The sequence below is a fragment of the Macrobrachium nipponense genome, chromosome 21 (assembly GCF_015104395.2).
Source record: "Macrobrachium nipponense isolate FS-2020 chromosome 21, ASM1510439v2, whole genome shotgun sequence".
Classification (NCBI taxonomy): Eukaryota; Metazoa; Arthropoda; class Malacostraca; order Decapoda; family Palaemonidae; genus Macrobrachium; species Macrobrachium nipponense.
The window spans coordinates 36,543,194-36,569,760 of record NC_087212.1 but is presented as its reverse complement, the minus strand read 5'-3'; the positions used below and the strand labels follow the sequence as shown (position 1 = coordinate 36,569,760).

General features: G+C 36.7%; 1 protein-coding gene across 4 annotated transcripts in view; it reads left to right on the top strand.

The window, feature by feature from the left end:
* LOC135197934 (adapter molecule Crk-like) overlaps positions 1 to 26,567 on the top strand; it is a 140,085-nt gene that overhangs the window by 78,670 nt on the left and 34,848 nt on the right. Inside the window, exons 1-2 of one of the 4 annotated variants that reach the window (XM_064225205.1) lie at positions 24,814 to 24,877; positions 25,650 to 25,715. The exons of 2 other annotated variants lie outside the window; for them this stretch is intronic. In XM_064225205.1, coding sequence (XP_064081275.1) covers positions 25,675 to 25,715 — 41 coding nt within the window. In that variant the 5' untranslated portion in view covers positions 24,814 to 24,877; positions 25,650 to 25,674. Of the gene's footprint in view, positions 1 to 24,813; positions 24,878 to 25,393; positions 25,716 to 26,567 lie in introns of those variants that run through there. One more of the 4 variants, XM_064225204.1, reaches the window with a different exon arrangement.

Here is a 26,567-nt window from a genome sequence, read left to right as displayed (position 1 = left end):
TTGGGGCTGATCAGTCGTTGGATGGGTGACCGCTCTCCTCGGCGTCGATTCCTTGGGAAAGGATCTTTACTATAATTTCCTCAGTCTATTCAGCTGTAAATGAGTACTTATTCCTGATGGGGTAGGGTCCAGCTATGGGTTAAATAGCAAAACTCAGCAATGATGGAAAGAAATGAAGGATTAAACGACAACGACGTAAATGGAACCTCTGGCAACAGAGGAGCTTCGTCCGGCAGCCAGGTATTTAGCCCAATTGAAGGGGAAGACGGTCAGGTACATGGAGGTCGTCATCCAGCAACTGACCACGACAACGACAGTAACCAACTGCCTGAGACTGGAGCTACAGAAGCAAACCAGAGGAAGAAATTATTATTATTATTTTATTATTATTATTATTATTATTATTATTATTCAGTTTTCTGAAACCATAATCATATGGAACAAGCCCACAGGGGCCTTTGACTTGCAATTCAAGCTCCCAAAGAATATGGTGTTCGTTAGGAAGGAGTATGAAAGGTAAAAGAAAATACAGAAAGAATAGGCCCCACTTTCAAAAAAGAAAAAAATGAATAAAAAAAATTATATTAAAATGCCAGGAGAATAATAATAGGGTAATAATTTAGTTGCGATGGTCGTTAAAAAAATTGTAGGAGGATCACTATATGAATAAAACGTAAATTCATAATTAAATTTAATTTCCTTGGTGTATTTGAAAGTGCCAAAGCTTTCGAAGCAAGCAAACTTGTTCAAAGTGTAAGACATGAAATTCGGAGAACATTTATAATGAAAGATATATAATCTATTTCTAGCCTCAAAGAATCTTTTAAGCTTTTTGCGTCATATTAACAGTTCGGAAACGCACAATACCAAAATAAAGCTGTTCATCATCAGGAAATCCTCTCTCTCTCTCTCTCTCTCTCTCTCTCTCTAGGTTGCATGACACTGAGCCGACACTTCTTTCTTTTCCCGGTTTCTTGTTGTTCTCTGAAATTAATGATTATTTTGTGTTCGTTGTCATTAGCAGAGGGTTAATCATTTGATGTGCAATTCAATTTGTGTGTTTGAGAGAGAGAGAGAGAGAGAGAGAGAGAGAGAGAGTGAGAGAGAGAGAGAGAGAGAGATTAAAGGTAATGCAACTGAAAAGAAAAACAGAAAGAAAGTAGTCTCAACTCGAAAGACAACAGCAAAAAATGATATTATCATAAAAACGGCTCGAGACGACTAGCATCGAGGGTCCTTACGTACCGACCCTATGATAGGACCGGACCTAGCTAAGCTACTTTAACTAGTATATTTTTTTTATAATTCCCGATTGAGGAAGGCTGGCCCCGGGATGGACGACGGTGGGACCAAACACGATTTCTAAATTTCCAATTCACTGTTTCGTGGATATGTTGAGTTATAGGGGTGGTCGTATGCAAACAGCTGAAGTTGTGCCAGTTGTTTTGTCAACTTCGATGCGTTTTCGGCCGTGAAAGTGTTTTCACGAACCACGAAATATCAACATCGAACAGATATAAATATTTACTCGTAATTTCGATCATTTTGATATAGGTAGTCTCTCTCTCTCTCTCTCAGGTGATGGAAATGATGTGGGTGATCTAGATTGGCTGTGTGATTACGGGTCTTTCCGCCTAAATAAATTTACATATTGAAAGCTCGACTGCTCCTCTTCTCGAAGGGAATAGACGATTTTTAAACCTCATTTGATCATTTCCTGTGATCGTAGGGTTGGCTCTGGTTCTGGTTTAAAACTTCTGGCAGTCGCAAATTTCTGCTCTCTCTCTCTCTCTCTCTCTCTCTCTCTCTCTCTCTCTCTCTCTCTCTCTCTCTCTCTCTTAGTGCCATTTTGCTTGGTGAGACATTCCCACACACAGTCTGATTAATCAACAGATATCACACGTTTAACATAGTCTGGACATTGAAAAATATCTAGAAGTGTTCGTGAACTGTCGGTGATATGATTAGTGTAAAAATAGTAGGATAAAGCGTCTACTAAGTTAGTTTATCAAGTGAAATACTGTAAATCAGATCAAGATGACAGTAAGTTCCAACTGTGGAAAAAAATGGCGAAATTTAGCGTGTTTAGCAGATTTGCAATACGATGAGGTAGCAGGAAGGGAGCCGGCATTTCTCATCTATGAGATCAACAACAGCACTAACCAAAAAGATACAAAAGCATTCATAGACATATTAGAAGGATATGATCCTTCAAACTGGAACAAATCAACAGAAAACATCTTCAAAATAATTGAAGAAGTTCCAAATAAAATCCTAGTGGTCAAGAGACTCATAAAGAAAATTTACATCAATCAACATACTGTAGTACCTCGAGATATGAAATTAATCCGTTCCGAGGCGCCCTTCGTATCATGAGGTTTTCGTATCTTGGACCACATTTTACATGTAAAATGGCTAATCCGTTACAAGCCCTCCAAAAACACCCCAGTAAATTATATTTCCAGGCCTACAACACATGTTCTAGGGTTATGACGGCAAAGTACTGTACATACTTGAGTAATATTCAACTGCATGTAATGTTCAACCCCATTTTTACTGCATATATTAGGACTTTAGCATATGTCCCTTAGCAATAAGCCTAGCCTATGTTAGCGGTTGCTACAGTAGCCTAGTCTATGATTCTGACATCTAAACCTAAGATGCTTAAAGCTTAGAATATGCCAAAAAATGTATAAATAATCAGTATGTACTCATTTCAAATAATTATTAATTAATCATTACCTATAATACACAAACAAACAAAAAAAAACCTTCCAATCGATTGTTTACATTCAGCTCTTACCGTCTTACGAGTACCGAACGAACGCCAAGCAATCACTTTTTCCTAGGACACAGTAAGCCATAAATTTTCATTAGTATTTCTCTTCAACTAATGAAACTACCAAACAGTATAATAACCATTCATTTCTATTCTTTATTCTATCTTTACCTAATGGAGATACCGAGTTACTGACAGCTATAATGAAACATATACGTAACGTAATATTAAATAGAAGAAGAATTCTAAAAATTACGTATGATAGCAGTCTTGATTTATTTTATATTTTATGATATCTAATTCACAATTTTTTTTATTAAATGTATTGCATGTACTCATTTCAAATAATTATTAAGTAACCATTAACTATAATAAACAAACAAAAAAAAGCTTCCAAACTTCTGTTTACATCCAGCACTTACGAGTATCGAACGATCACCAAGCAATCACTATTCCTAGTACACAGTAAGCCATAAATTTTCATTATCTCTCTTCAACAACTGAAACTACCAAACAGTATAATAACCATTCATTTCTATTCTTTATTCTATCTTTACCTAATGTTTTTTTTTTATTAAATGTATTGCATGAATAAGTTTTTCAATTTAAAGCATCCTTTTACCAATAGAATACTTAAAGCACAAGGGGTAGATGCTGACCAATAGGAGAGCAGGATCTTATGTGGTAACTAGCATCAGGAACCAATGGGAGAGCGGGAGGGTGGTGGCGAGTTTACTCAGTTGGCGGCGCGGGAGTTTTAAAATTGTTCTCGGTGGTCCGGGCGAATCTCAGGACTTTACAGCAACAACCTTTCGTATCTTGAAAACTTTTTGTATGTAGAGCTGTAAAATTTTTCGTATTTGCTTTCGTATCTTGAGTTTTTCGTAAGTTGAGCCTTTCGTATGTCGAGGTACCACTGTATTCCGACAAAGAAAATGAATAAGGTGAACATTGTGAATATCCTAATTGATGCAATAGGAAAAAGAATGTCAAAAGCATGCAAACTGTGTAAGGTGTGGTATAGCATAGTTAATACACAAAACCTGATTAGAAAATGTTCTGCATGCAACATTCTGACGCATCCTCAATGTGCTGAAGTAATGCAAGATATGAGTAAGGATACCAGAATATTTTGCTCAACATGTCTATCATGGATAGACAATGTTATTAAATCAAGACTTAATGTACAAATAGTTGAGGATGAAGAAGAAGAGGAGGAAAATGGAAGAGAAGTAATCAAAACTGAAATGACAGAAAAAAATAAGGAAAACAAAGAACAAGATAAAAGTATGGATGCAGAGATACTCATTGATACTACATATGAGGCAATCAAGCAGCATACATACGAAGAAATAAATAATGAAATGACAACACAAAAGAAAATCCCGAAGAGGCTCTACCCAGATCTGCACACTGATGGGAAAGAGGAAAAAATAGACAAGAAAGACAAAGTCTGCAACCTTTTGAAAAGAGGGAATTGCAGATTCGGAGAAAGATGTTACTGCAAACATCCCAAGGTATGTCACAACTATGAAATCTATGGTAAATGTGCATACCTAGACGGTTATGAGGATGATTGCAGAGATCTACATCGAAAAATATGCAAAAACCTAAAAGAAGGAAAAGGATGTAAGTTCGACAAAAAATGTAAATATATGCACCCTGTAGCTAAGGATCAAAATCAACTAAATAATCAATCAAATAAAATCCAAAATAAGAAAGAAACAAATAAAGAGAGGAACAAAGAATATGAGGAGAAGGAAAAAAGCAAGCCATCACCGCAATATGGTGTGTCAGCAAAGAATTTCCAAGCATCAGTTCCAACATACAGCTCAAGAGATAAATACTGTATTTACGATGCAAGAGGATATTGCAGATACGAAGAAAATTGCTGATTCAAACACAAAATGAATTATTATGATGAAGGATGATCACATATGGAAAAGTTGGATTTTTTAATGTCAGAATTTTTGGAAATGAAGAAAAGAACAACATTCCAGAACAGGAAAGAGGCGTGGGAAAATCCTTATTATTACCCATATTAAATGAAGGAGAAAACACGCATACCATCATAGTGATGAATGCGCAGGGTTTAGTTACGAGTAACTCAAAAAGAAAAATAGAGTACTTAGAAGAACTAACCCAAATTGAAAAGAAAATAGATATAATGAATATAAGTTAAACCTGGTATTCCCAAGATCAGCACACTGATGGGAAAGAGGATAAAATAGACAAGGAAGACAAAGTCTGCAACCTTTTGAAAAGAGGGAATTGCAGATTCGGAGAAAGATGTTACTGCAAACATCCCAAGGTATGTCACAACTATGAAATCTATGGTAAATGTGCATACTTAGACGGCTATGAGGATGATTGCAGAGATCTACATCCAAAAATATGCAAAAACCTAAAAGAAGGGAAAGGATGTAAGTTTGACAAAAAATGTAAATATATGCACCCTGTAGCCATGAATCAAAATTAACTAAATAATCAATCAAATAATAAAATCCAAAATAAGAAAGAAACAAATAAAGAGAGGAACAAAGAATATGAGGAGAAGGAAAAAAGCAAGCCATCACCGCAATATGGTGTGTCAGCAAAGAATTTCCAAGCATCAGTTCCAACATACAGCTCAAGAGATAAATACTGTATTTACGATGCAAGAGGATATTGCAGATACAAAGAAAATTGCAGATTCAGTCACAAAATGAATAATTATGATGAAGGAAGATCAAATATGGAAAAGTTGGATTTTTTTAATGTCAGAATTTCTGGAAATGAAGAAAAGAACAACATTCCAGAACAGGAAAGAGGCGTGGGAAAATCATTATTACCCATATTAAATGAAGGAGAAAACACACATACCATCATAGTGATGAATGTGCAGGGTTTAGTTACGAGTAACTCGAAAAAGAAAAATAGAGTACTTAGAAGAACTAACCCAAATTGAAAAGAAAATAGATATAATGAATATAAGTTAAACCTGGTATTCCCAAGAGACTGGGAATGACGATCAATTAAAAGGGTTCCAAACTTATAGATCAGATAGAAAAAATAGGAATCAAGGGGGAACCGCAATATATGGGAAAGACAAAAAAACAAGGAAAAATATATGAGAAACATAGTAACTCAAAGTGTGAACTAATAGTGGTAGAATTTGAATCTGATAAATGAATGAACATAGTAATATATAGACCCCTAATACTAAAGAGTTTGACATAATATTAGAAAAATTGGATGATATATGTAGAAATCACAAGGACTGGACTATTCTCCTCTCCGGAAACTTTTACTTTCCTTTCGTAGACTGGAAAGAACGAATAGGAGATTGTGGTTGTATTTTTACATATAAAAAAAGAGAGTAATAGTGGTGCAGAAGATAAGAGGCAATTCGAAAAGCTATTAGATCTGCTACTAGAATACAACTTTCAACAAATAAATCACCTGCCAACAAGAAAGGAAAATACTTTAGACCTAGTATTTGTGAACGAGGTGAATTATGCTAAAGAAATAATTGTTTATAATGCGAGTATTTCAGACTATAATGTCATAGAATTAACAGTCCATTCCAAAGCAAGTGAAAACAGAGATAAGCAAGAAATGAAAAAGTGGGAAGGATATGGAAAATACAACTTCTACAGTAAAAATATAAAATGGTCAGAAATAAATGAAGAATTAAACAAAGATTGGGATAACATTTTTGTAAGTGATGATATAAAGGTAAATACGGAGACATTATATAAAATATTAGAGAAAATAGTGGATAAATATATACCGAAGAAGAAAAGTAAACATCAGTCATGCATACCAAGAGACAGAAGGATCTTGTTCCAGAAAATCAGAAAGTGGAAAAAAGGTCTTGTAAAAGAAAAAATGCATGGAAAGTGATAGAACTAAAAAGTAAGATAGAAAATGCAGAACAAAAGATTATACAATCAAAAGAAAATGAAAAATGGGACTTGGAAGAAAAAACCCTAGTAAATATCAAGCAAACCCCCAAACTATTATACTCGTATGTGAAAAAGATGAATAAAAGAAGAATAGAAATAGGCCCTCTAAGAATTGAAGGGGGATTAACGAATGAAAAAAAGAAAATATGCAACATATTGACAGAACGATATAAGAGAGAATTCACCCCTAGAATTGATAATGAAGATAATGATATAGAAGTAAGGGATGAAAATAGTGAATATTTAGCAGACATAGATATTAATGAAGCTGATATTGTGCAGGCTATTAATGAAATTAAAAATGGAGCTGCAGCAGGGCCTGATGGTGTCCCTGCTATTTTGTTAAAGAAAGTAGTTCATTCTATCGTAAAGCCACTTGGAATATTATTAAGACAAAGTGTAGAAACAGGCAAGATTTATGATGAGCACAAATTAGCCTATATTACCCCTACTTTCAAAAGTGGATCAAGACTAGAGGCAAGTAATTATAGGCCTGTGAGTCTAGCATCACATATTATGAAAGTGTATGAAAGGGTAATGAAGAAAAATATTATGAAACATTTAATAAAAAAAATAATTTGTTTAATATAGGACAACATGGTTTCGTACCCTAAAAAGTACACAAACCCAACTGTTAGTCCACCATGAGAACATATACAAAAATATGAAAAACGGAAATGAAACAGATGTGGTTTATCTAGACTTTGCAAAAGCTTTTGACAAGGTAGATCATAATATATTAGCGAAGAAAATTAGAAGACATAATATAGTGGATAAAGTAGAAAGATGGTTAAAAGAATTTTTACACAACAGAAAACAGATGAAGCTAAGGTAATATCCGGTGTGCCACAAGGTACGGTGTTAGCTGCAATACTGTTTGTTATTATGATTGCAGACATAGACAGTAATGTTAAAGACTCGGTAGTGAGTAGTTTCGCTGATGACACAAGAATAAGTAGAGAAATTACTTGTGATGAAGATAGGAACGCGCTACAAAGAGACCTTAACAAAGTATATGATTGGGCAGAGGTAAATAGGATGGTATTTAACTGATAAATTTGAATCAATAAATTATGGAGACAGTACGTATAGGGGTCCTAATAATGAGACAATGACAAATAAGGAAGCAGTTAAAGACCTTGGTGTGATGATGAATAGGAACATGTTATGCAATGATCAAATAGCAATTTTATTGGCAAAATGTAAAGCAAAAATGGGAATGTTGTTACGGCACTCCAAAACAAGAAAAGCTGAACACATGATTATGCTTTAAAAAACATATGTTCGTAGTCCACTTGAATATTGCAATATGATATGGTATCCACACTATCAAAAGGATATTGCACAAATAGAGAGTGTACAAAGGTCCTTTACAGCTAGAATAGAAGTTAAGGATCTTGACTACTGGGAAAGACTACAATCCTTAAAATTATATAGTCTAGAAAGGAGAAGAGAACGCTACATGATAATTCAGGCATGGAAACAGATAGAAGGAATAGCCGAAAACATCATGGAGCTAAAAATGTCAGAAAGAGCAAGCAGAGGTAGATTAATAGTGCCCAAAACTATACCAGGAAAAATAAGGAAAGCACACAGGACATTAATCCACTACGCACCAGCATCGATAATGCAGCGTCTATTCATTGCATTGCCAGCTCATCTGAGGAATATATCAGGAGTGAGCGTAGATGTGTTTAAGAATAAGCTCGACAAATATCTAAACTGCATCCCAGATCATCCAAGATTGGAAGATGCAAAATATACCGGAAGATGTACTAGCAACTCTCTGGTAGACATTAGAGGTGCCTCACACTGAGGGACCTGGGGCAACCCGAACAAGATGTAATGTCTGTAAGGTCTATAAGGCCATATGCAATACGTCATATTCCCAATACGTCATATTCCCATGAGAGAGAGGAAATCGAGCTTCTATCAGGCTATAGATACCAACATAGTAACATCCGTCTATGATCCGTGATTGGTAATGGTGTGTGTAATATATATAGTATATATATTAGATTTGTATATAATACATTGTATTGTCATCCTTTTTATGTGCGTATAGTCCACTAGGAAAATATTTGAAGTCAGCTTTTAGCAAATACACTTCCTGTGTGGTATTTAGAGAAAAGAAATAGAGAGGAAATAATATTCGGAGTTTTAGTGAGCGATTGCAAAAAACTATTTACAAAGTTATTGGCTATGAATGTCAATTTCCCTCGAGTTAATCAAGTGCCGTCAAAATTAAGTTTTATGTCGCTACCCCAGAGAACCTTAAGTCAGTCAGTGTTATTTCGCTAATGTTACGTTTCCATGAAAAGAATATAAACTCAAAATGAAAAACGGGAATAAAAAATGTACAGAAAACAACCTCCCTTCAGAAAAAGCAAACCCTTTCGAAGGGATAGCAGGTGCTCGATGCTTAAGGCTTAATCGTCATATTGGGCTTCGGGCTTCGTTTCTTTCCCCTCACCTCTCTCTCTCTCTCTCTCTCTCTCTCTCTCTCTCTCTCTCTCTCTCTCTCATATCGTTTGTTTTTGCTGATGGCCTAACCAGGGTGCTAATTACCTAGCCATGGCGGATGGAAGGAGAAAGGAAGGGCCAGACGTCGGCCGATGATGGAGATTTGAGATAGTTGGGATCAGGTGTTCGTGGGGAGGTGGGGGGGGGGGGGGGGGGGGGGGGGTGGGGGGAGTAAAGTAAAGGGAGGTGGGGGCTGTTGGAACGAGTCGATGATGTGACATTATTTTTGGTGTTTCCATTAGCACGTCTCTCTCTCTCTCTCTCTCTCTCTCTCTCTCTCTCTCTCTCTCTGAATATAGATATTTTCGGAATATATGTTTTTAAGGAAGCTGAGAACACAGTATTAAGTTTTGCTGAAGGGTCTTTAAATTGGTGAAGTTTAACTTACTAATATGCATATTATCTTTGTCAAGTTAATGAATTTGTCCAAGATTGTTTACGTAATTTGTTTCTCTTCATAGCTCGCATATTTAAATTTACATATATTTTTACAACCAAATGTTTTTCTTCCTTTTAATGTTAAACAAGAAAGTGTGAATATCTAAGTAATCAGCGGAGCAGAAAGTAAAGAATTTCTTGTAGAGAGAGAAAAAAAGAATGAATCTTTAATATAATAGGTATATTCATTTAGAGATTTTGATCATTACGGCTAGGAGGAAAAGATGGCAGCAGGTGTTGTAAGTTGACCAGTCATAAGCGATTGTTAAAAGAGAAATCAAGTGGTTTCAGATTTCTTATAAATACTAAGTTCTCTTCATTGAGTACATGATAGCGGACATAACAGATTATTAGAGTGGCAATATTTATATCGGGGGGAGATAAGTTTATAGCTTTGGGTGGAAATTCAAAAAGGTAACTTTTATTCGAATTAGTAAAAAGGTCCAACTGGAGTCTGTCAGTGGGGTTCTTCATCCAGAAAAGCAGTCTGCGAAGTTCTAGGCTTTCTCTTTTCATCTTGGTTAAGATATCAAATGCGTTATAAAGTGGGCAGGAGAAAGTTTTAAGTGAAGGGTAAAGTGTTTGGTGGTAGGGTCGTGACCATTAAAGGCTTATAAAGGAGAAACTTCAGGTTGCTATTACATAGAGAGTTTCTGCCTGTGGGTCTGTGGAAAGAAAAGATTATTATTATTATTATTATTATTATTATTATTATTATTATTATTATTATTATTATTATTATTATTATTATTATTATTCTTGAATCCTGTTTTGTAAAGCAGCCCACAGCAAGCCCAAGGGATATAAGAAAAGAGAAATACAGAAGTTGAGAGTAATCTGTGAATAGAATAACAAAGAAAAATAAATACGACAGAGCAATGTAACTACAACTGAAACTCGTGTTAGGTTGCTCAACAAAGAGAACGTTGCATAATTTGGTCACAGCTGGAATGAAACTTCTTGGAAATTGTGTTGTATTAAGCCTCAGAAGAGAAAGGACAGGAGTGTTAGAATGATCTGCAAATCTAATAGTACTTGATTTAGGCTGGGAAGATCTGAATGCAAAAGGTTATGTGAATTGTGGAAAGTTTTATGAAACAAATGAGGCAGTGGAACTGTGACGTTACAGATTATGTTTAGGATCTGCAATACATCAATCGTTAAAACTGAAGTTTTTATCCAACAATTTTAAGATGTTGTGAGTCAGCTGCTGATGACCAGACCGGAGAACCATGTGGAACAGATGACAATAAAAGAATAAAAACTATTTTTGTCAGGATAAACAGGACTACATGGAAAGCCAATGTCCTGCACCTAGTGACGATCGTACCTTGAATTTTTTTAGGGCTCAACTTCATTTCCCACCATTCGCATTTTAGTTAAACCCGTGAAAAAGATAACGGGTTATGACTTATAAGAGAGCCTGTGAAATTGGCTTGCCAGTTGTTCTGTCAATAGAGGAGGCAGTATGGAGTATGGAGAACTTATAGAGCTTATGAAGTAAAAATATGATGAATATGGTCATATTCATTCTGGTTATGGAATATTAAACGTGATGTTTCTCTGGGTTAACTAGTGACACGTTGCTAGCCATAAGGACGGAATACCGGTGAAGCACGTCAGTTTTCTCTCTCTCTCTCTCTCTCTCTCTCTCTCTCTCTCTCTCTCTCTCTCTCTCTCTCTCTCTCTCTCTCTCTCTGCATCCTTAGGTGACGGTAGTCAACTAAGAACCACGCACATACATAATTCATTGTATAGGTGAGCAGATGATTACATATATTTTTTAGAAGCATATACAACCACTCTAGGTGCCACAAAGACCGAGAGAGAGAGAGAGAGAGAGAGAGAGAGAGAGAGAGAGAGAGAGAGAGAGAGAGAGAGAGAGAGAGAGAGAGAGAGAGAGAGAGAGAGAGAGAGAACGTAAATGGATTGTTGGATTGTTTTTGTGCTCTTTGCCGAGATAAAAGTCGAAACCAGTGAGCCGGAGAATGATGTAAATGGTTAGAAAGAGAAAAAGAAAAATTTAATTAGAATTGACGTAAGTTTGAGTGGAGCGATTCTGCACGTGTCTCTCTGCCTTTTGTAAGCTTTTACCTCCCCCCCCCCCTCCTCCCCTCCACTTTTTTCCTTCTCTATGACTACTTAGTAATAGAGGAACTCTCATTTCCCTTTGTTACTAAGGATTAAGGATATTTGAAGCGGAGGAACGCTTTGTTTTTACAATGGGAGTTTGAAATAAGAAGGGGCCAAGAGGAAAATAAAAAGACAAAAAAAAAAAAATAGAGAAAGAGAGAGAGACTGGGACATAGCCCGGATGGAAGCGATTTTATGATATTGATGATGTCATCCTTCGCTTTGCAGTAATTCCCATGATGGGAGTATTTGTTTCATTTTGCGAATTGTAAAGTGTGAGTAGTTGAGGGTTAATGTTGCATTTCAACCTTGCAGGAACTTTTCTTTGAAATGTTCGAAAATGCTTGGTCCGTTGTTGTAAATTAGAAGAACGGATTGATGTATTGATGAAAATTGAACATTGAATCATTCATTAAAAGATGAATCTTGAATACCCGACCTCAAATATATCGAGAAATGGAAAAAAGATGATTCCTCGAAAAGTGTCCTTCTTCTCACCTCCAATACTTTAGAGATTGTAGCCCTTATGAGCTGCAAAACCTTCTGCTGTTTTTACAAGCCAGTGGGTGTAGTAGCATCAATTGTTGGCATTATTACGGCTGTTGCAGGTGCTGGGCTGTTTAGAAATCTCCATGACACACCGCCACCAACTCCTCTCGTGATGAAGGGGAGACCACACCCATACCTCACGCTATCTCCGTACTTGCAGAGTGCATGCGTGCGTGCGGGAGCGCTCGGTTGTATACTTGCATTTTTTTTTTTTACTAGAGTTTTGTTTTTCCCGATGACTGTTATTTCAACGTTTTGTTATTTTTGCTCTCTCTCTCTCTCTCTCTCTCTCTCTCTCTCTCTCTCTCTCTCTCTCTCTCTCTCTCTCTCTCTCGACTGTTTAGTCCATTTTTCTTTCCTTTTCTTTCATTTTCACCTGGGCAGACTGCCATGAATGATTATAGTTATCATTAGTGTTTTCAGTATTAGTAATAGTAGTAGGGCGCACCTTGGTTGATTACCTGAAGTGGTATTACCTAAGTCATGAACCGTTCACCATCGCGATCAGCAAAACCAAAACCGCTCAGAGCAAAGCAAATCCAGTGTACGAAAGCAAAACGCTCGAGGAAGTGCAAGAAAGCGAATCTTCCTACTCACTCTCTCTCTCTCTCTCTCTCTCTCTCTCTCTCTCTCTCTCTCTCTCTCTCCCCGACACCCAGAGGACCAATAACGGTGTCTCCCGAAAACCATAATTTGCGGTTAACCAGAGCAATGTTAAATGAGGAAGTGGCCATCCTCTTTGTAAATGGTCCGAGACGGACTTGTTTGTTTCTTGCAAAGGAGGGACCGTTTTTCCTTTTGTTTTTCTCATAAATTTTATTTTTTATTTTTATTTAGATTTTAATTGATGGGAAATGTTGTGTACCGTGAGGATTATTACTGTTTAGTGTGAATTTTAATAATAAAGTTTGTTGGTTTTGTTTGGATATCTTGAGTATATTGTTACCATTATTATGATATTAATATTGCGTACCTAATCTCATGAAATTGTCCTTGAGGACGTTTATTCGTGCCGCTCTTTAATCGACTCTGTTCATTGATCGTTTGTTTGGTGATTCATTGACAGAGCGTACGATGGCTGCTGCTGTTGCAGACATGTGATGCAAGGAGGCCATTTATAGATACGTTTACATGTTGCATGGCCACGGCGGCACCGCAATTGAGAGTAGATTGTTCGCTCGTAATGTTATACAAAGGAAAATCACATAAATGCATAAATTATAGATTGAGTGAGTTTGACTCTATACGTTTAATGCTTGTTCAGTCATTTTTTACAAATTTCACTGATGTCCTTCCTCTCTCTCTCTCTCTCTCTCTCTCTCTCTCTCTGTGCTTAATATAGCAGTCCACACAGTAGAGTGCCTCGACGAGGCAATCCTTCTCCCGCGCGTGGAAGCGATCTACATGTAATCTGCAGGTAATATCTCTCTCTCTGAACTCGTAATTCAAGTGGTGGCGAGCGGGGATACTGACCCGGAAAACCCACGTTCAGTCCCGGGCGTGAAAGGAACGATTTAGGCGCCTTTCCATAAAACTCAGTTCGCTTTTGTGTACCTGAGAAGTTCATTATATATACCTGGTTGTATGTCGATTGTCTCGTCTGGCGTCGCGGCTGGGGTTGGCGAGAAAGGAGAAGAAGGAAAAAGTAACAGAAGTGTGCGTGGTATTCCATCATAGTACTAAATTACCTCCAAACTCAATTGAAGACCTCGTCGGGACAATCCTTATCTCCAGAGGTTGAAACCATGCATCAGATCGCGTCTTTATCTACTACTAATGACGGAAGCCGCACAACTCTGTCCTGAATTCGCTTTCCTTCCGTCTCATATTTTCGGCCTTTGGGGGCCGGGGGGTGGGGGTTGTACATCGTGTATTTAGTGTTTTTATGTCGTTGCAGAAATGGTGATTTTTCTCTGCAAACCGCGAGCTCTCTCTTGTCTGATGGCGCTCTTTGATGTACAGGGAGGGTCAAGTCAAACCTAGCGCTGAATAGGAAATTGACATCGATTTCATGGAAGTGTGTCATACTTCGTTATCGGAGTCATACTTGTTGTTGCCAGTTCTGGAGCGTTATTGCTGTTCTCAGCTTCGTGTGTTGCGTCGTTTTTTTTTTCCATTTAGTTATATTGCGGAGACCTAAATTGTATGAAGTATAATTTCAGAGCACTTGGTGATTTAGAAGCTCTCTCTCTCTCTCTCTCTCTCTCTCTCTCTCTCTCTCTCTCTCTCTCTCTCTCTCTCTCAACGAGATCCGTCAGTTGTGAAACCGTTCTGAATCAGTTATGTGTATGTGCGTGGGCGTGATGAACGCCCGCTTTGTAGCCGTAATGGTAAATTCACGCCCCAACGCAAAGGTTCAAATGCGTGAAATGATTAATTTGTTCGGAATGATAAACACGTGTAGTTTTTGTGTAGAGGGTAGGGAGGGGAGGGGTCGAGGAAGAGATAGATAATGACTTTTGCTGAACTGTGGACGTGTCATAGATAAAGCAATGTTCTTCACCATTCGTGCATTTCACCAACAGATGTTTTTACTAATATACCAGTTAGAACATGAAGTAGCGTGAGGTCTGTAATAGTTTAGACGTTAGCTGTTGTGTGTATTTTGTGTGTACCTACTTCCTTTGGTTATACTGAGTAGTTCAGGTTAAGCCCCATAGGGTAGTGCCATCAGTGCACCTCACGCGTTGCACTGTAAGCATTATTTTAAGATTCTTTGCAGCGTCTCCTCGGCCCTTAGCTGCAACCCCTTTTTTTCATTTTACTATGCTTATGTTCATATTCGCTTTCATCCCTAACGGTTGTTTCATAATGTAACTGCTTGGGTTTCTTCCTGTTACACCTTCCAAAACTTCTACTCTCAGTTTTCCCCTTCAGCTTTTGAATGACCTCATAGGCCCCAGCGCTTGGCCTTTGGCCTCAATTTTATATTCCATTATATTTCCATTAACCTTAAAAGTTTCACTCAACTCACACTGGACATGTAGCACGGTTTTGCAGATGAGGCATCGATTACCTCCCAAGCAGATATGCATTGTACTGTACCCTCACGCAGGCGCACTTTGTTGTCAGTTCCAGTAACGATGAGTTTGGCAGCTACGTTGAAGTCAAAGCAATCCTGCTCAGTTACCAGAAACACAGGACAGAGTTCAAGAGTTTTTTTTTTTTTTTTTTTTTTTTTTTTTTCTTTCTCCGGTTACACTCTTGGTTTTAGAATCAAGCCCTCCCGAATTCATGTTGCACATTCTAGTAACTTCGCCCTAAAGAGCAGTCAGAGCTCAGACACACACAAGCCACGACCCTTAGGACGTTACGTACCGTCCGGGAGTTCGAGGCACTGTCATCCTGCGTACTCCGCCGGGAGAGAAAGCCTGACGTCAGTCAAGATGATGACAAAGTCCGAACGTGGGATGGATTGCCTTTACACTGTCGTCGCTATTCGGGAAAAAATATATGAATACATTTTAGGTTTTATGTGGTGTGTGTGTGTGTATATATATATATATATATATATATATATATATATATATATATATATATATATATATATATATATATATATATATATATATATATATATATATATATAGCTCCATTTTCTGCATTTTAATTCAAATAACCTTAATGTATATTTATCTGTTTGATTTATCAAAGTATCTTGCGTATCAGTATCTGTGATCCCACCTGCATTGAAAGGCATATTTCTAAGAATTATGGCTCGCTCTTAAAATTTCAGTGGTGTAATAAGAAAAGTGTAATGAGCTTTTATATATATATATATATATATATATATATATATATATATATATATAGAATAACTTGATCACGAAGTATATAAAACGTGATGCTATGTATAAATAAAGGTTTTTTGCCACGAAGGAAAAATGAAAAAGCGAGATAGCCAAGTACTTTCGGTCCTGTTCGGACCCTTTGCGGTCCGAAGAGGACCGAAAGTACTTGGCTATCTCGCTTTTTCATTTTTTCCTTCGTGGCAAAAAACCTTTATATATATATATATATATATATATATATATATATATATATATATATATATATATATATATATATTGTGTAAGTAAATACACACATAGTCTGTATCAGTTAAAGTCCAACCCCGGCAGGAAAGAGCTTATTAATTATTATCTGGATTCAAGGTTAGTGCTGAGTGATGAGAGTATCCAAATACTAGGAGGAAAAATAAATTTGGAAATTCTCTCTCTCTCTCTCTCTCTTCTCTCTCTCTCTCTCTCTCTCTCTCTCTCTTCTCAGATGTAAGCGCAGTTCCTCAAGGTTCTGTCCTTGGCTCTCTTGTTTTTTATTTACATTAATGACATTGTTATAGGCTTAAGTAGCAGGATAGCCAGATTTGCAGATGACACCAAACTAGGTGTAAATGTAGCAGACCCAGATGCAGTGGAAAGTTTAAGAAATGGCCTAATGAGAATAGGCGAGTGGTCAAAAAATGGCAAATGTCTTTTAACGTGGTTAAATGTAAAGTGTTACAAATAGGAACAAACAACTCTCATGCCACCAGCTACATACTGCTTAGGAATGACGTAAATAGTGTAGAACAAGAGGAGGACCTTGGAGTCATTATTACCAAGGTCTTGAAATCCACAAAACAGTGCATAAAAGCTGAAAAGAAGGACAGAAGCTAGTGTGATACAAACTAGTGGGATACATAAAGAGGCAGTTGAAAAACAGAAACAAGGAAACGGTGCTGCAGCTCTACATATCAATAGTTGGACCTCATCTTGAGTACGTATTACAGTTTTTGTCACCAACACCAAGAAAAGACATAAATAGATTAGAAGGAGTGCCAACAAAAAAACAAAATTGATTCCATCCATCAGGCAAATAGGTTACCGAAGACGACTAGAGAGCCTGAATATTTATGGCTTAGAAACACGACGATTGCGAGGACAACTAATGAAGACATTTAAAATACTCAAAGGCATAACAAAAGTAGACAGTATCCTGTTTACGTTAAACGATAAATCAGACAGGAAATAATGGACGGAAACTAGAACTGAAGAGATATAACACATCCAACTGTGGGAACTTCTTTACATACAAGATATGTGACACATGGAATAAACTGCCACCAGAAGTTGTAAACAGCAACAGTGTGGAAGAGTTTAAAAGAAAGCAAGACAAAATCATTATGTCGCCATGCTATATTGTTGACTTTTAATTTTTTTTTCATTTTCCTTCTTGTATACCTTAGGTTGTCTTTCATTTCATATTTCTCAAAAACTTGCAAGCAAATGCAATGTATGTATCATTGATGGTTATAGGAAAGCTTCTTTAAACTATTACCTGGTCCAAAGTCCAGGTCTACAACCCTTGCAGCTTTTGTGTTTTTGTTTCTTATATTGTGTTACCTTGCATCTTGCATTTTCCTCTTTGTCACTTTGCTGGGGCTGGGTTTATTACAGTCCTACTAAAAGTTATCTTGAGTTCGACAGATATAGGTGTGGTTCAGCTTGAATAAATAATTATCCTTCTTGGTTTTGTAGTGGTTCAGGTAATAGTCGCACACACTTTTACTGCCATGCGTAGGTTTAAATCCTACTCTGAAAGGAAATGGCATCTTCATTTATTTCTCATCTGGATTTTAGGCTTGTAATGCTAAGTCTGAGGAAATTGAGATGTTAATAGGTCATCATAGCTTTAACGTGCACACATTCATATATGTATGTATATACGGTAGTAAGTTTCTTACTCACATCAGGATCGAACGCAGATCTTTTAATTGAAAGGCAAAAGCGCTACCAACCAGACCACACAAGTCATTAAAGAAGTCAGAACCTTACTTAGGCTTTAACCTCGGCAACAGTGAGTTTGACCCAACTTTCCGACCCAGCAGTGACCCAGTTGATAGCATTTCATTCGAATTATCCCTTCTGAGTGAATATGTTAGAGGTCATCAACACGCAGTCATGTGTAGAACAGAAATCAATTTCTGACACATCGAGTGTGAGTCGGAAATTTATTTCTGTTCCACACGTGATTGTGTGCTAATTACCTATACATACATACATACATACATACATACATACATACATACATACATACATACATACATACATACATACATACATATATATATATATATATATATATATATATTACATTGTACTATATGCTAACTGTGGCCATTAGATTATCTGTATAACTAAACTACCGTCGTTGATCCACCCCTACAAGTCCCAGACCCCGTAGGGCGGTAGTGCAGTCAGTGGACCTCGTGCAGTGCACTGTAGACATTACTTCAGGTTTTTTGCAGCGTTCCTTCGGCCCCTACCTGCAGCCACTTTCGTTCCTTTTACTGTAACTCCTTTTATATTCTCATCCTTCATTTTACTTTCCATCCTCTCCTAACACTTGATTCATAGTGCAACTGCCAGGTTGTCCTCCTGTTACGCCTTTCAAACCTTTTACTGTCAATGAAAATTGGCCTAAATCGTATATTCAACTCAACAAGTCCCAGAGTCTGAAATGGGCAGAACATGTGGAGGCAGAATACAGCTGTCAGCAGCAGAAGAGCCGGCAAACGGAAGAATCGCAGACAGAGTGAGCGGAGGATTGGGATAACGTACCGGACATCCCAAACCTGCGCAGCTGCTGGCCGGGGGGAGAGAAACATTGACATCGAGTGGCCCTGCACCAGCGGAACAGGCTAAATGAGATCCTGTATCCTCATGTGGAGGGTGTGGCGCTCTTGGTCTTGCTGTAAATCGTCTTTTGCATTTCACTGCATTGTCGCCTGCAGCCCTTTTCTTTGTAATTCGGAAATGTCGTGAGCGAGAAGAGGAGGACCTGGATTGGATGACGGAAGAGCTTTCATACTTGAAATGTTCAAGTTAATTTGTTTAGATATATATATATAATCATATATATATATATATATAATTATATATATATTATATTATATAATATATCTATATATATATATTATATATATAGATATCTATATATCTATATATATATATATATATAGATATATATATATATATATATATATATATATATATATATATATATATATATATATATATTATATATATAGATGGATGGATGGATAGATAGATATATTAGCCACAATGGGCACTCGCTTCTCAATTTTTCGCCAGTCGTTGCATATGCTGGTCACCACAAACCCATGGGTCCAAATGAAGAAAGTTTGACGTCCGTGGCAGAGGATTCGAAGCTGCGCCCGGTGTCAGAGTGAGGTTACCCTTGACCACTCCACTCACCCACGAAGAAGGGTACATTCTGTTTCTGCTCTTATATACATGCAGTATATCTGGCAACATCATATCCATTTCACAAGAGGTGTAATGGACCGATCCTCGCCATTGTAGCTTACGGTTTAAGCGTTTATTGCTTGCATCCATAAACTTTGAAGGAATCGAAAGTCAGGTATTCTTTGTGGCTATTAGAAATACTTCTATGCATTAGGATAGAAGTCGACAGTTAACTATATACATATGTTGTGATAATGACAACGAGTTCTTAACTTCTCGAAATTTTCGCCATTTGAATCTTAGACTTGTAGTGACAAGCGTGTCCACGTAAGGTGAAGAATTTGAGAAATTAAGAAAGTATTATTGGTATTGCAGTTATACAGTTATGTTTTAAAAGGTGACCTCTGTATTTATATATATATATATATATAGATATATATATATATATATATATATATTATATATGTGTGTGTTCGTTTGTTTGCTTGTTTGTACCTGTGAAATTCTGCCATCTATGTCTTTCCAGTGCATTTTCTTCCAGAAATTTCCACACTTATCTGCAGCCTCCCTTCTCGTAGTACTCATCCAAAAAGGTCTGGAGCTTCCAACTCCCCTGGTGCCCACATGAGCCCAGCCGACACTATTACCTACTATATTCCCAAGGTTGTGTGGAAGACATGCACAACCCATCTTCCTTTCATCATTGTCGCCGTTGGAGTTACCCAGGGTGTCTAGGACCAGCTTATTTTTGCAGATGTAAATTTGGAGTTTTTGAAAGTCTCTCATTGGAAGCTGTGCTGGGTGCAGGGTGGGTCAGCACTTTTGGAGCTCTTTCAGAACTTGGAGCCGTCAAATAGAAGCATCCTGACCTGAGAAATTTGTTGATCCATTTTCTGAACTGCAAAGTTTGTGCCAATATTTCTAATCTTTTTATTTTTCATTTTGAGTTCTTTTTCACTATAATTTTTGCCTTTACTCATATGCAGCTCCATTGTGAATCTAGGGTAACCTAGAAGACCATGGATTGATTGAAACAGCTGTTTGCTTAGGATTGAATTAATAAATGTCAGAATTGTAACAGTTTGTTTTTAATTCTCCTTGGGCAATGCAAAAAGTACTGGAGACATAAGATATGGCAGTCAATTGTAGAAGCAACGTGAGAATTAATACTTGAAGAAAAGGTAAGAAAGACTTCAAATATATGTCTATGTGTGTGTTTGTGATAGAGAAAGACCATTAACTTGCGTAGTATACTTAAACAAACTAAAGCATCATATATGAACAAAAAAGATAAAGAGCCAAGGGAGGGTAGATACAGAAGGTAATAACAAAATTGTCAAATGAACAAGAAAGAGAGAATCAGAACAATCCTAATTTATGTAGTCATTTTGCATTAGTGTAGTTAGCAAGCAGAGAATGCTTTCACTTACCATCTCTTCGTTTGCGCTACAAGAAAACGAGGTTGTATTGCGATGATTAAAGTTAAATAGCATAGTGAAAGCAACGAAAGTTATTCTCTCTCTCTCTCTCTCTCTCTCTCTCTCTCTCTCTCTCTCTCTCTCTCTCACACACACACACACACACACACACACACATATATATATATATATATATATATATATATATATATATATATATATATATATATATATATATATATAATATCCGGATTTTATACGTTTCATTTGTAAGTATCTTTACATTTTTAACGCATGTTTATTTTGATACCATTTCGGGTTTCAAACCAGGAAGGGAATTAAAAGATGCCATCGACCTAGGAAGTTAGAAACGTTTAGGGGACTGAGACTTTATCATCCCAGATAATAGGAATGAAATGTGTCCTTGCCAAGAAATTTTGTGACGTCAGTCCGAGTCATATGAAGCGAGCCATCCTCAATATCATGATGTCACTGTTATTTGTTCTCTTTTTCAGGATATCCTGAGAAAGAGAACGTAACGACGAGCTGTCCTGGTAATAAACGATTCACTTCCTAAAATTCGAATCCCCTGCAATCTGATAGATGCGATTCTCCGCTTAACTATTTTGATTAATTCCCTAGACAAGAATAGCTTCTCCTTTTAGTTGATATTGGTAGAGTAACTGGGGTTTCGAAGCAACAGTGATTCTATTTAGGGCTTTGGCCTAGGAATAAGTATGTTCGCGGCGCCAGATAATTCAGCCTCGGAGTCTTGCTTGTGGTTTATCAACGTCGTTTTCCTGGCCGTTTCTGGCGTCAGTATGGTGTCATGAGATTTTCATCCTTTTATAATGTCATTGTCATATATATTTGTGTGGGAAATATGCACATACATTTTACGAGACTGTTTCTCATGTTTGTTATGTAATCTTCATTTACTGGTGTTATAATGTTTTGAAATGTCAGAAAAAGTATTTCATAAATGCCCTGTCTCTCGTATGCTGCTCTTGATTATTCAAATTGAATTCTCTGCTAATCCTTTCCTTATATGCCACCAATTTGTTATTATTATATCGCATATTTTAAGGAAGGAGAAGAGACAAAGAATCGCAAAACAAGAGAAAATGACTCAGTTGAACTATACAAAGGAAATGACATCCGTACATAAGTTACAAAAATATTTCTTCGAAAGAACTTGACGGCAACTTTGTAATTTGTGATTCAAATACTTTAATGTGAGAAGCATTGTTGGTTTATGGTTAGTTTCTACACGGATAACATTTTGTGTGCCTTTTCGGTTCAAAATGCGACATAAAAAAAATCACGTGAAATACCTCACAGTATATTATATATATATATATATATATATATATATATATATATATATATATATATATATATATATATATATATATGTGTGTGTGTGTGTGTTGTGTGTGTGTGTGTGTGTGTTTTTATATATATATATATATATATATATATATATATATATATATATATTATGTATATATGTATGTATGTATGTATGTTTGTATGTATATACCACATACATAATATATGTGTGTATAATTTAGGTATATATATATATATATATATATATATATATATACTATATATATATATGTGTGTGTGTGTGTGTGTGTGTGTGTGTGTGTGTGTGTGTGTGTGGTGTTGTGGTTGTGTGTAATGTGAAACAAGTAAAGGCCGCCAATAAAACTTCCAATGAACAAAATGGAATCGAGGGAAGAGAAATGTCGTGAAATGTCAAATTAAAAATGAATGTTATTTGATTAGCAAATAAATGAGGTCATGGCATACTAATGGAGCATAAAAAGTTCTATCTGTCCTGTGGTATCGTGGTACCACGCAGAATGAGGTTGTTTACATTGTGAAACGTGTAGCGAGTTCTGTTTTCAGATACGAGTCCATTTTGGAAATGAAGGGCTGGGATGATATGTCCGAGCAGAAGATTTGCAAAGATTATGATTGCCCTAGTAACGTAAAAGTGAAACTAAGCCTTAAAAAAAACTTGAAGTTGTCTTGTTAGGAAGGGTGCATCTGATTTGAAAATCTTAGCATCCTTACTAAGCCTTGGAAAGATAAAAGGTTCAGTGTTACTGTTGCGGTTTGTTCTCGTTCTGTCTTGTGTAACACGTAGTGTTATTTATTTTCAGTTCCTGAATTCTAAAGGGAGAATACCCTAGACAAAAATAGTTCCCTTAACCGGAATTAAATTAGCGAGTGGATCATGACGACAGGTATCAGGTATCAGGCTAGACTATCAAAACCCTCTGATGTAGCGCAGCCTTGTCTTTACCCTATAGGAGAGGGAGGGGATAGTACAGCTACTGGATCAAAGCTAATAATAAACTAGCAAGTAGTTGGATGCTATTTACCATCGTGACTGCCTGAGCGAGTTATGTAGCAAAGCAGGCAATATCATAACCGAAAACTAGTTCTGGGAACTAGAGAAGTAGTAAATAAATGAAATAAAATGACTTTACTTCAGGTCCGTTTGCAGTAGCACGTGTTCAACAACGAAGGAATGTTGTTAAAACTCATGAGAAATGACTAGCAATGTGTCATACGGAAGAACGAAAGCACTTCAAAGCAATTTCAGCCCTGCGAACTAACTTTGCTATGTAACGAGTGAGATCAACATTTATTATGCTGAAATATTTAGAGCTCGGGAGTGGTTTGATTACCATAGCATTTCAGAAGTCCCTCCCATCTTAATGAAAAATCATCAGACCAGTAGGTCAGCGGGAAACGGTTAGGTGAATGGTAGCATCTGGCACAGGAGAGGCCCTGAGTGTTGGTGGGAGGCGGTGCTATATAGCGAGCTTACCGATGGCTAAGTGGATACAGCTTAGTGGTCAGACCGTTAAAAAGCACTGAACATACACTTGAAAGCGAAGGAACTGTGTAGAGTGGACATTGGTTTGAGAGAGAGAGAGAGAGAGTGTACTTTTTCGCATTCGGAAATATTATTTGCATCAGTATTGAATTATGCCACAATAATTTTTGTTATGAAGACTGAAATGTTTTGATTAGTCGGAAAAGCGATAGGACTACAGTGCCACAATAAAATTTCTCTCTCTCTCTCTCTCTCTCTCTCTCTCTCTCTCTCTCTCTCTCTCTCTCTCATTAAAGATTGTTCGTCTTGGGCGCCTAAGTTTAAAAAAAAATCACATTAACACACCAGCTGTTGTATAGGTTGAGCTTTTGTGAAAGTAGGACTGTCACCTGTCACCGTCCGGTCAGAACCTTCCTTTTACTTTTGAAACATTCAAATTTAAATTAGAATCCGCCAAGATACATTATTATTAATGTTAATGATGATGACGCTGATATACAAGTTGATATATATATATATATATATTATTATATATATATATATATATATATATATATATATATTATATATATATATATATTATATATTTATTATATATAACCAAGGATTTCTTGCCCTCATTTACAGAACGCCCCCACCTTCACAAAAAGCAACAAAGACACGTTATTAAACCTGTGTGCTTCAATGAAATAACACCCGCCCACTTACACACTTGTTTGTCATTCTCTTCCCACTTCAGTCCCATTAACATAACCTCCATCCTTTTGACCCCCCCCCCCCCTCTCTCTCTCTCTCTCTCCCTCCATCCCTCAAGCAAGATTACTCATCCTCCCTAACCCTCCTCCTTCCCCTCTCCCCTTCACAAACGAACACTGGCTCTAAATCCACGTTAGTTAGTAACGTGGTGAGTGGACGTGCAGTCAGCTCGTCTCCGGTGTCGTCTTTGTTTCGTGTAGGAGATATCCAGTGACTTTGTTTGTAAAGTGGGTTTGATTTATTTGTTTATACAAATATATTTTTGGGGGGAGGGGTTTGTTTTGAAGCGACTTGAATTATTTGAAGAGCTGGGAGTTTGTCCATAGAGTGTTCTTGTTATGGCGATAATAAGTGATGATAATAATGGTTATTAACTTTGAATTTGTAATCAACGTGATTTGAGTGGACTGGAAGATATAACTAAATACCACATTTGTGACTAATATACTGGAAAAATTAAGTGTTTTGTTTTCGAAATTCAGTCTGTGTGAATTCTCGGGTATGAAGCTAATAACAAAATAACTACGTTATATAACTAGGTTAAAATAAACATGAAAAAATATAGCGCTGTAGTCTGTAATTTGTGTACTCAGGCAATTCTAGGGAGATATCACAAGTGACTTTTGGTGACTGATATAAAGAACGAATACTAGACATGGATTGTTGTTTTTCATAAAGACAACTAGATTTAAGAAAGAGATAAAGTATAGTTGATGAGTGAAATACAAAGGTTTTATTTGCAGTGGTTCTTAATTTTTGGAAGAAGTCAAAGATAAAAAATTCGGTGTGCTTAAAAGAAAAATTGGAAGATAACTGACTCAATGGAATCACAATGAAGTTAATAATAAGATTGAAGTGAGTGTATATTGTATCACTTTTAAAAAGCGAACATACGAATGAAAGTGTTGTGCAAATCATTATTAAATGAAAAGCATATAAACGCAGTTTGTGAGAATAGAAGTTTTTAAAAGTTGAAAAATACCTTTTTATTTTTTTTAGTTGGAAAGTTTTCAAGTCTTTATAAATGAAAATGCCTGAACGAGAATGTGTCTTCAGTGGGGAACGGTGAGTCCAAGAAGTTCTCTCCTTAGTTTTTTCCTTATACAAATTTTGGTTATCAAGTCCCTAAGAAAGATAAGTGTGTAAACTGATCCTTTGTGACCGTCGGTAATTGTAGTCCGTGCGTGTTAATGCATAGTTATTCGATGGGAAAAGTTTTTTTCTTGTTTCTTTTATTGCTCGAAAGATTTGTATCGGAAAAATTATCTGTTATTTATGTACATTTTTTCTTTTGTTAGCTGGAACACTTACTTAGAATTCTACCGCTACAAGGGCAAATTGTATACCTACGATGATTCCTGTGTTGTAAAACTTAAAGAATTTTAATCCTAAAAGCTCCGAAATTAATTATTTTTAAAGTCACCAAAACTAGAATGATTGAAGTACAGCATCGAGATAATTTTCCACACCATCATTCAAAAGTTCCCTTCATTAATACTCGTCACACAACTTTCAATTCATTTCGATGAGTTTATTTTCATGCTTCAATGTTTATGTATTATGTATTACTTTTTAGGTCATTTTTGGTCAACGTCGTTGACAGCCTTGGAAGATGCCTGATGGGTAGAATGGATAGCTGGGAGTCAGACACCCCCTCTCTCTCTCTCTCTCTCTCTCTCTCTCTCTCTCTCTCTCTCTCTCTCTCTCTCTCTCTCTCTAACGACGTGATAATTATCTCACCCACCTTAATAAATGTAAACAACGCCCTGTTGCGTTGTAGAAGGATGAATCTTCCATCGTAGACGCATTGGTACATTCTGAGATTTGACGTTTTAGGAAAGATGAAACGCATGAAGTACTTTTATTCTCCGCCAAAAGTTGTGGTCAGCAACCATATCCGTTTAATTAGCTCATCTT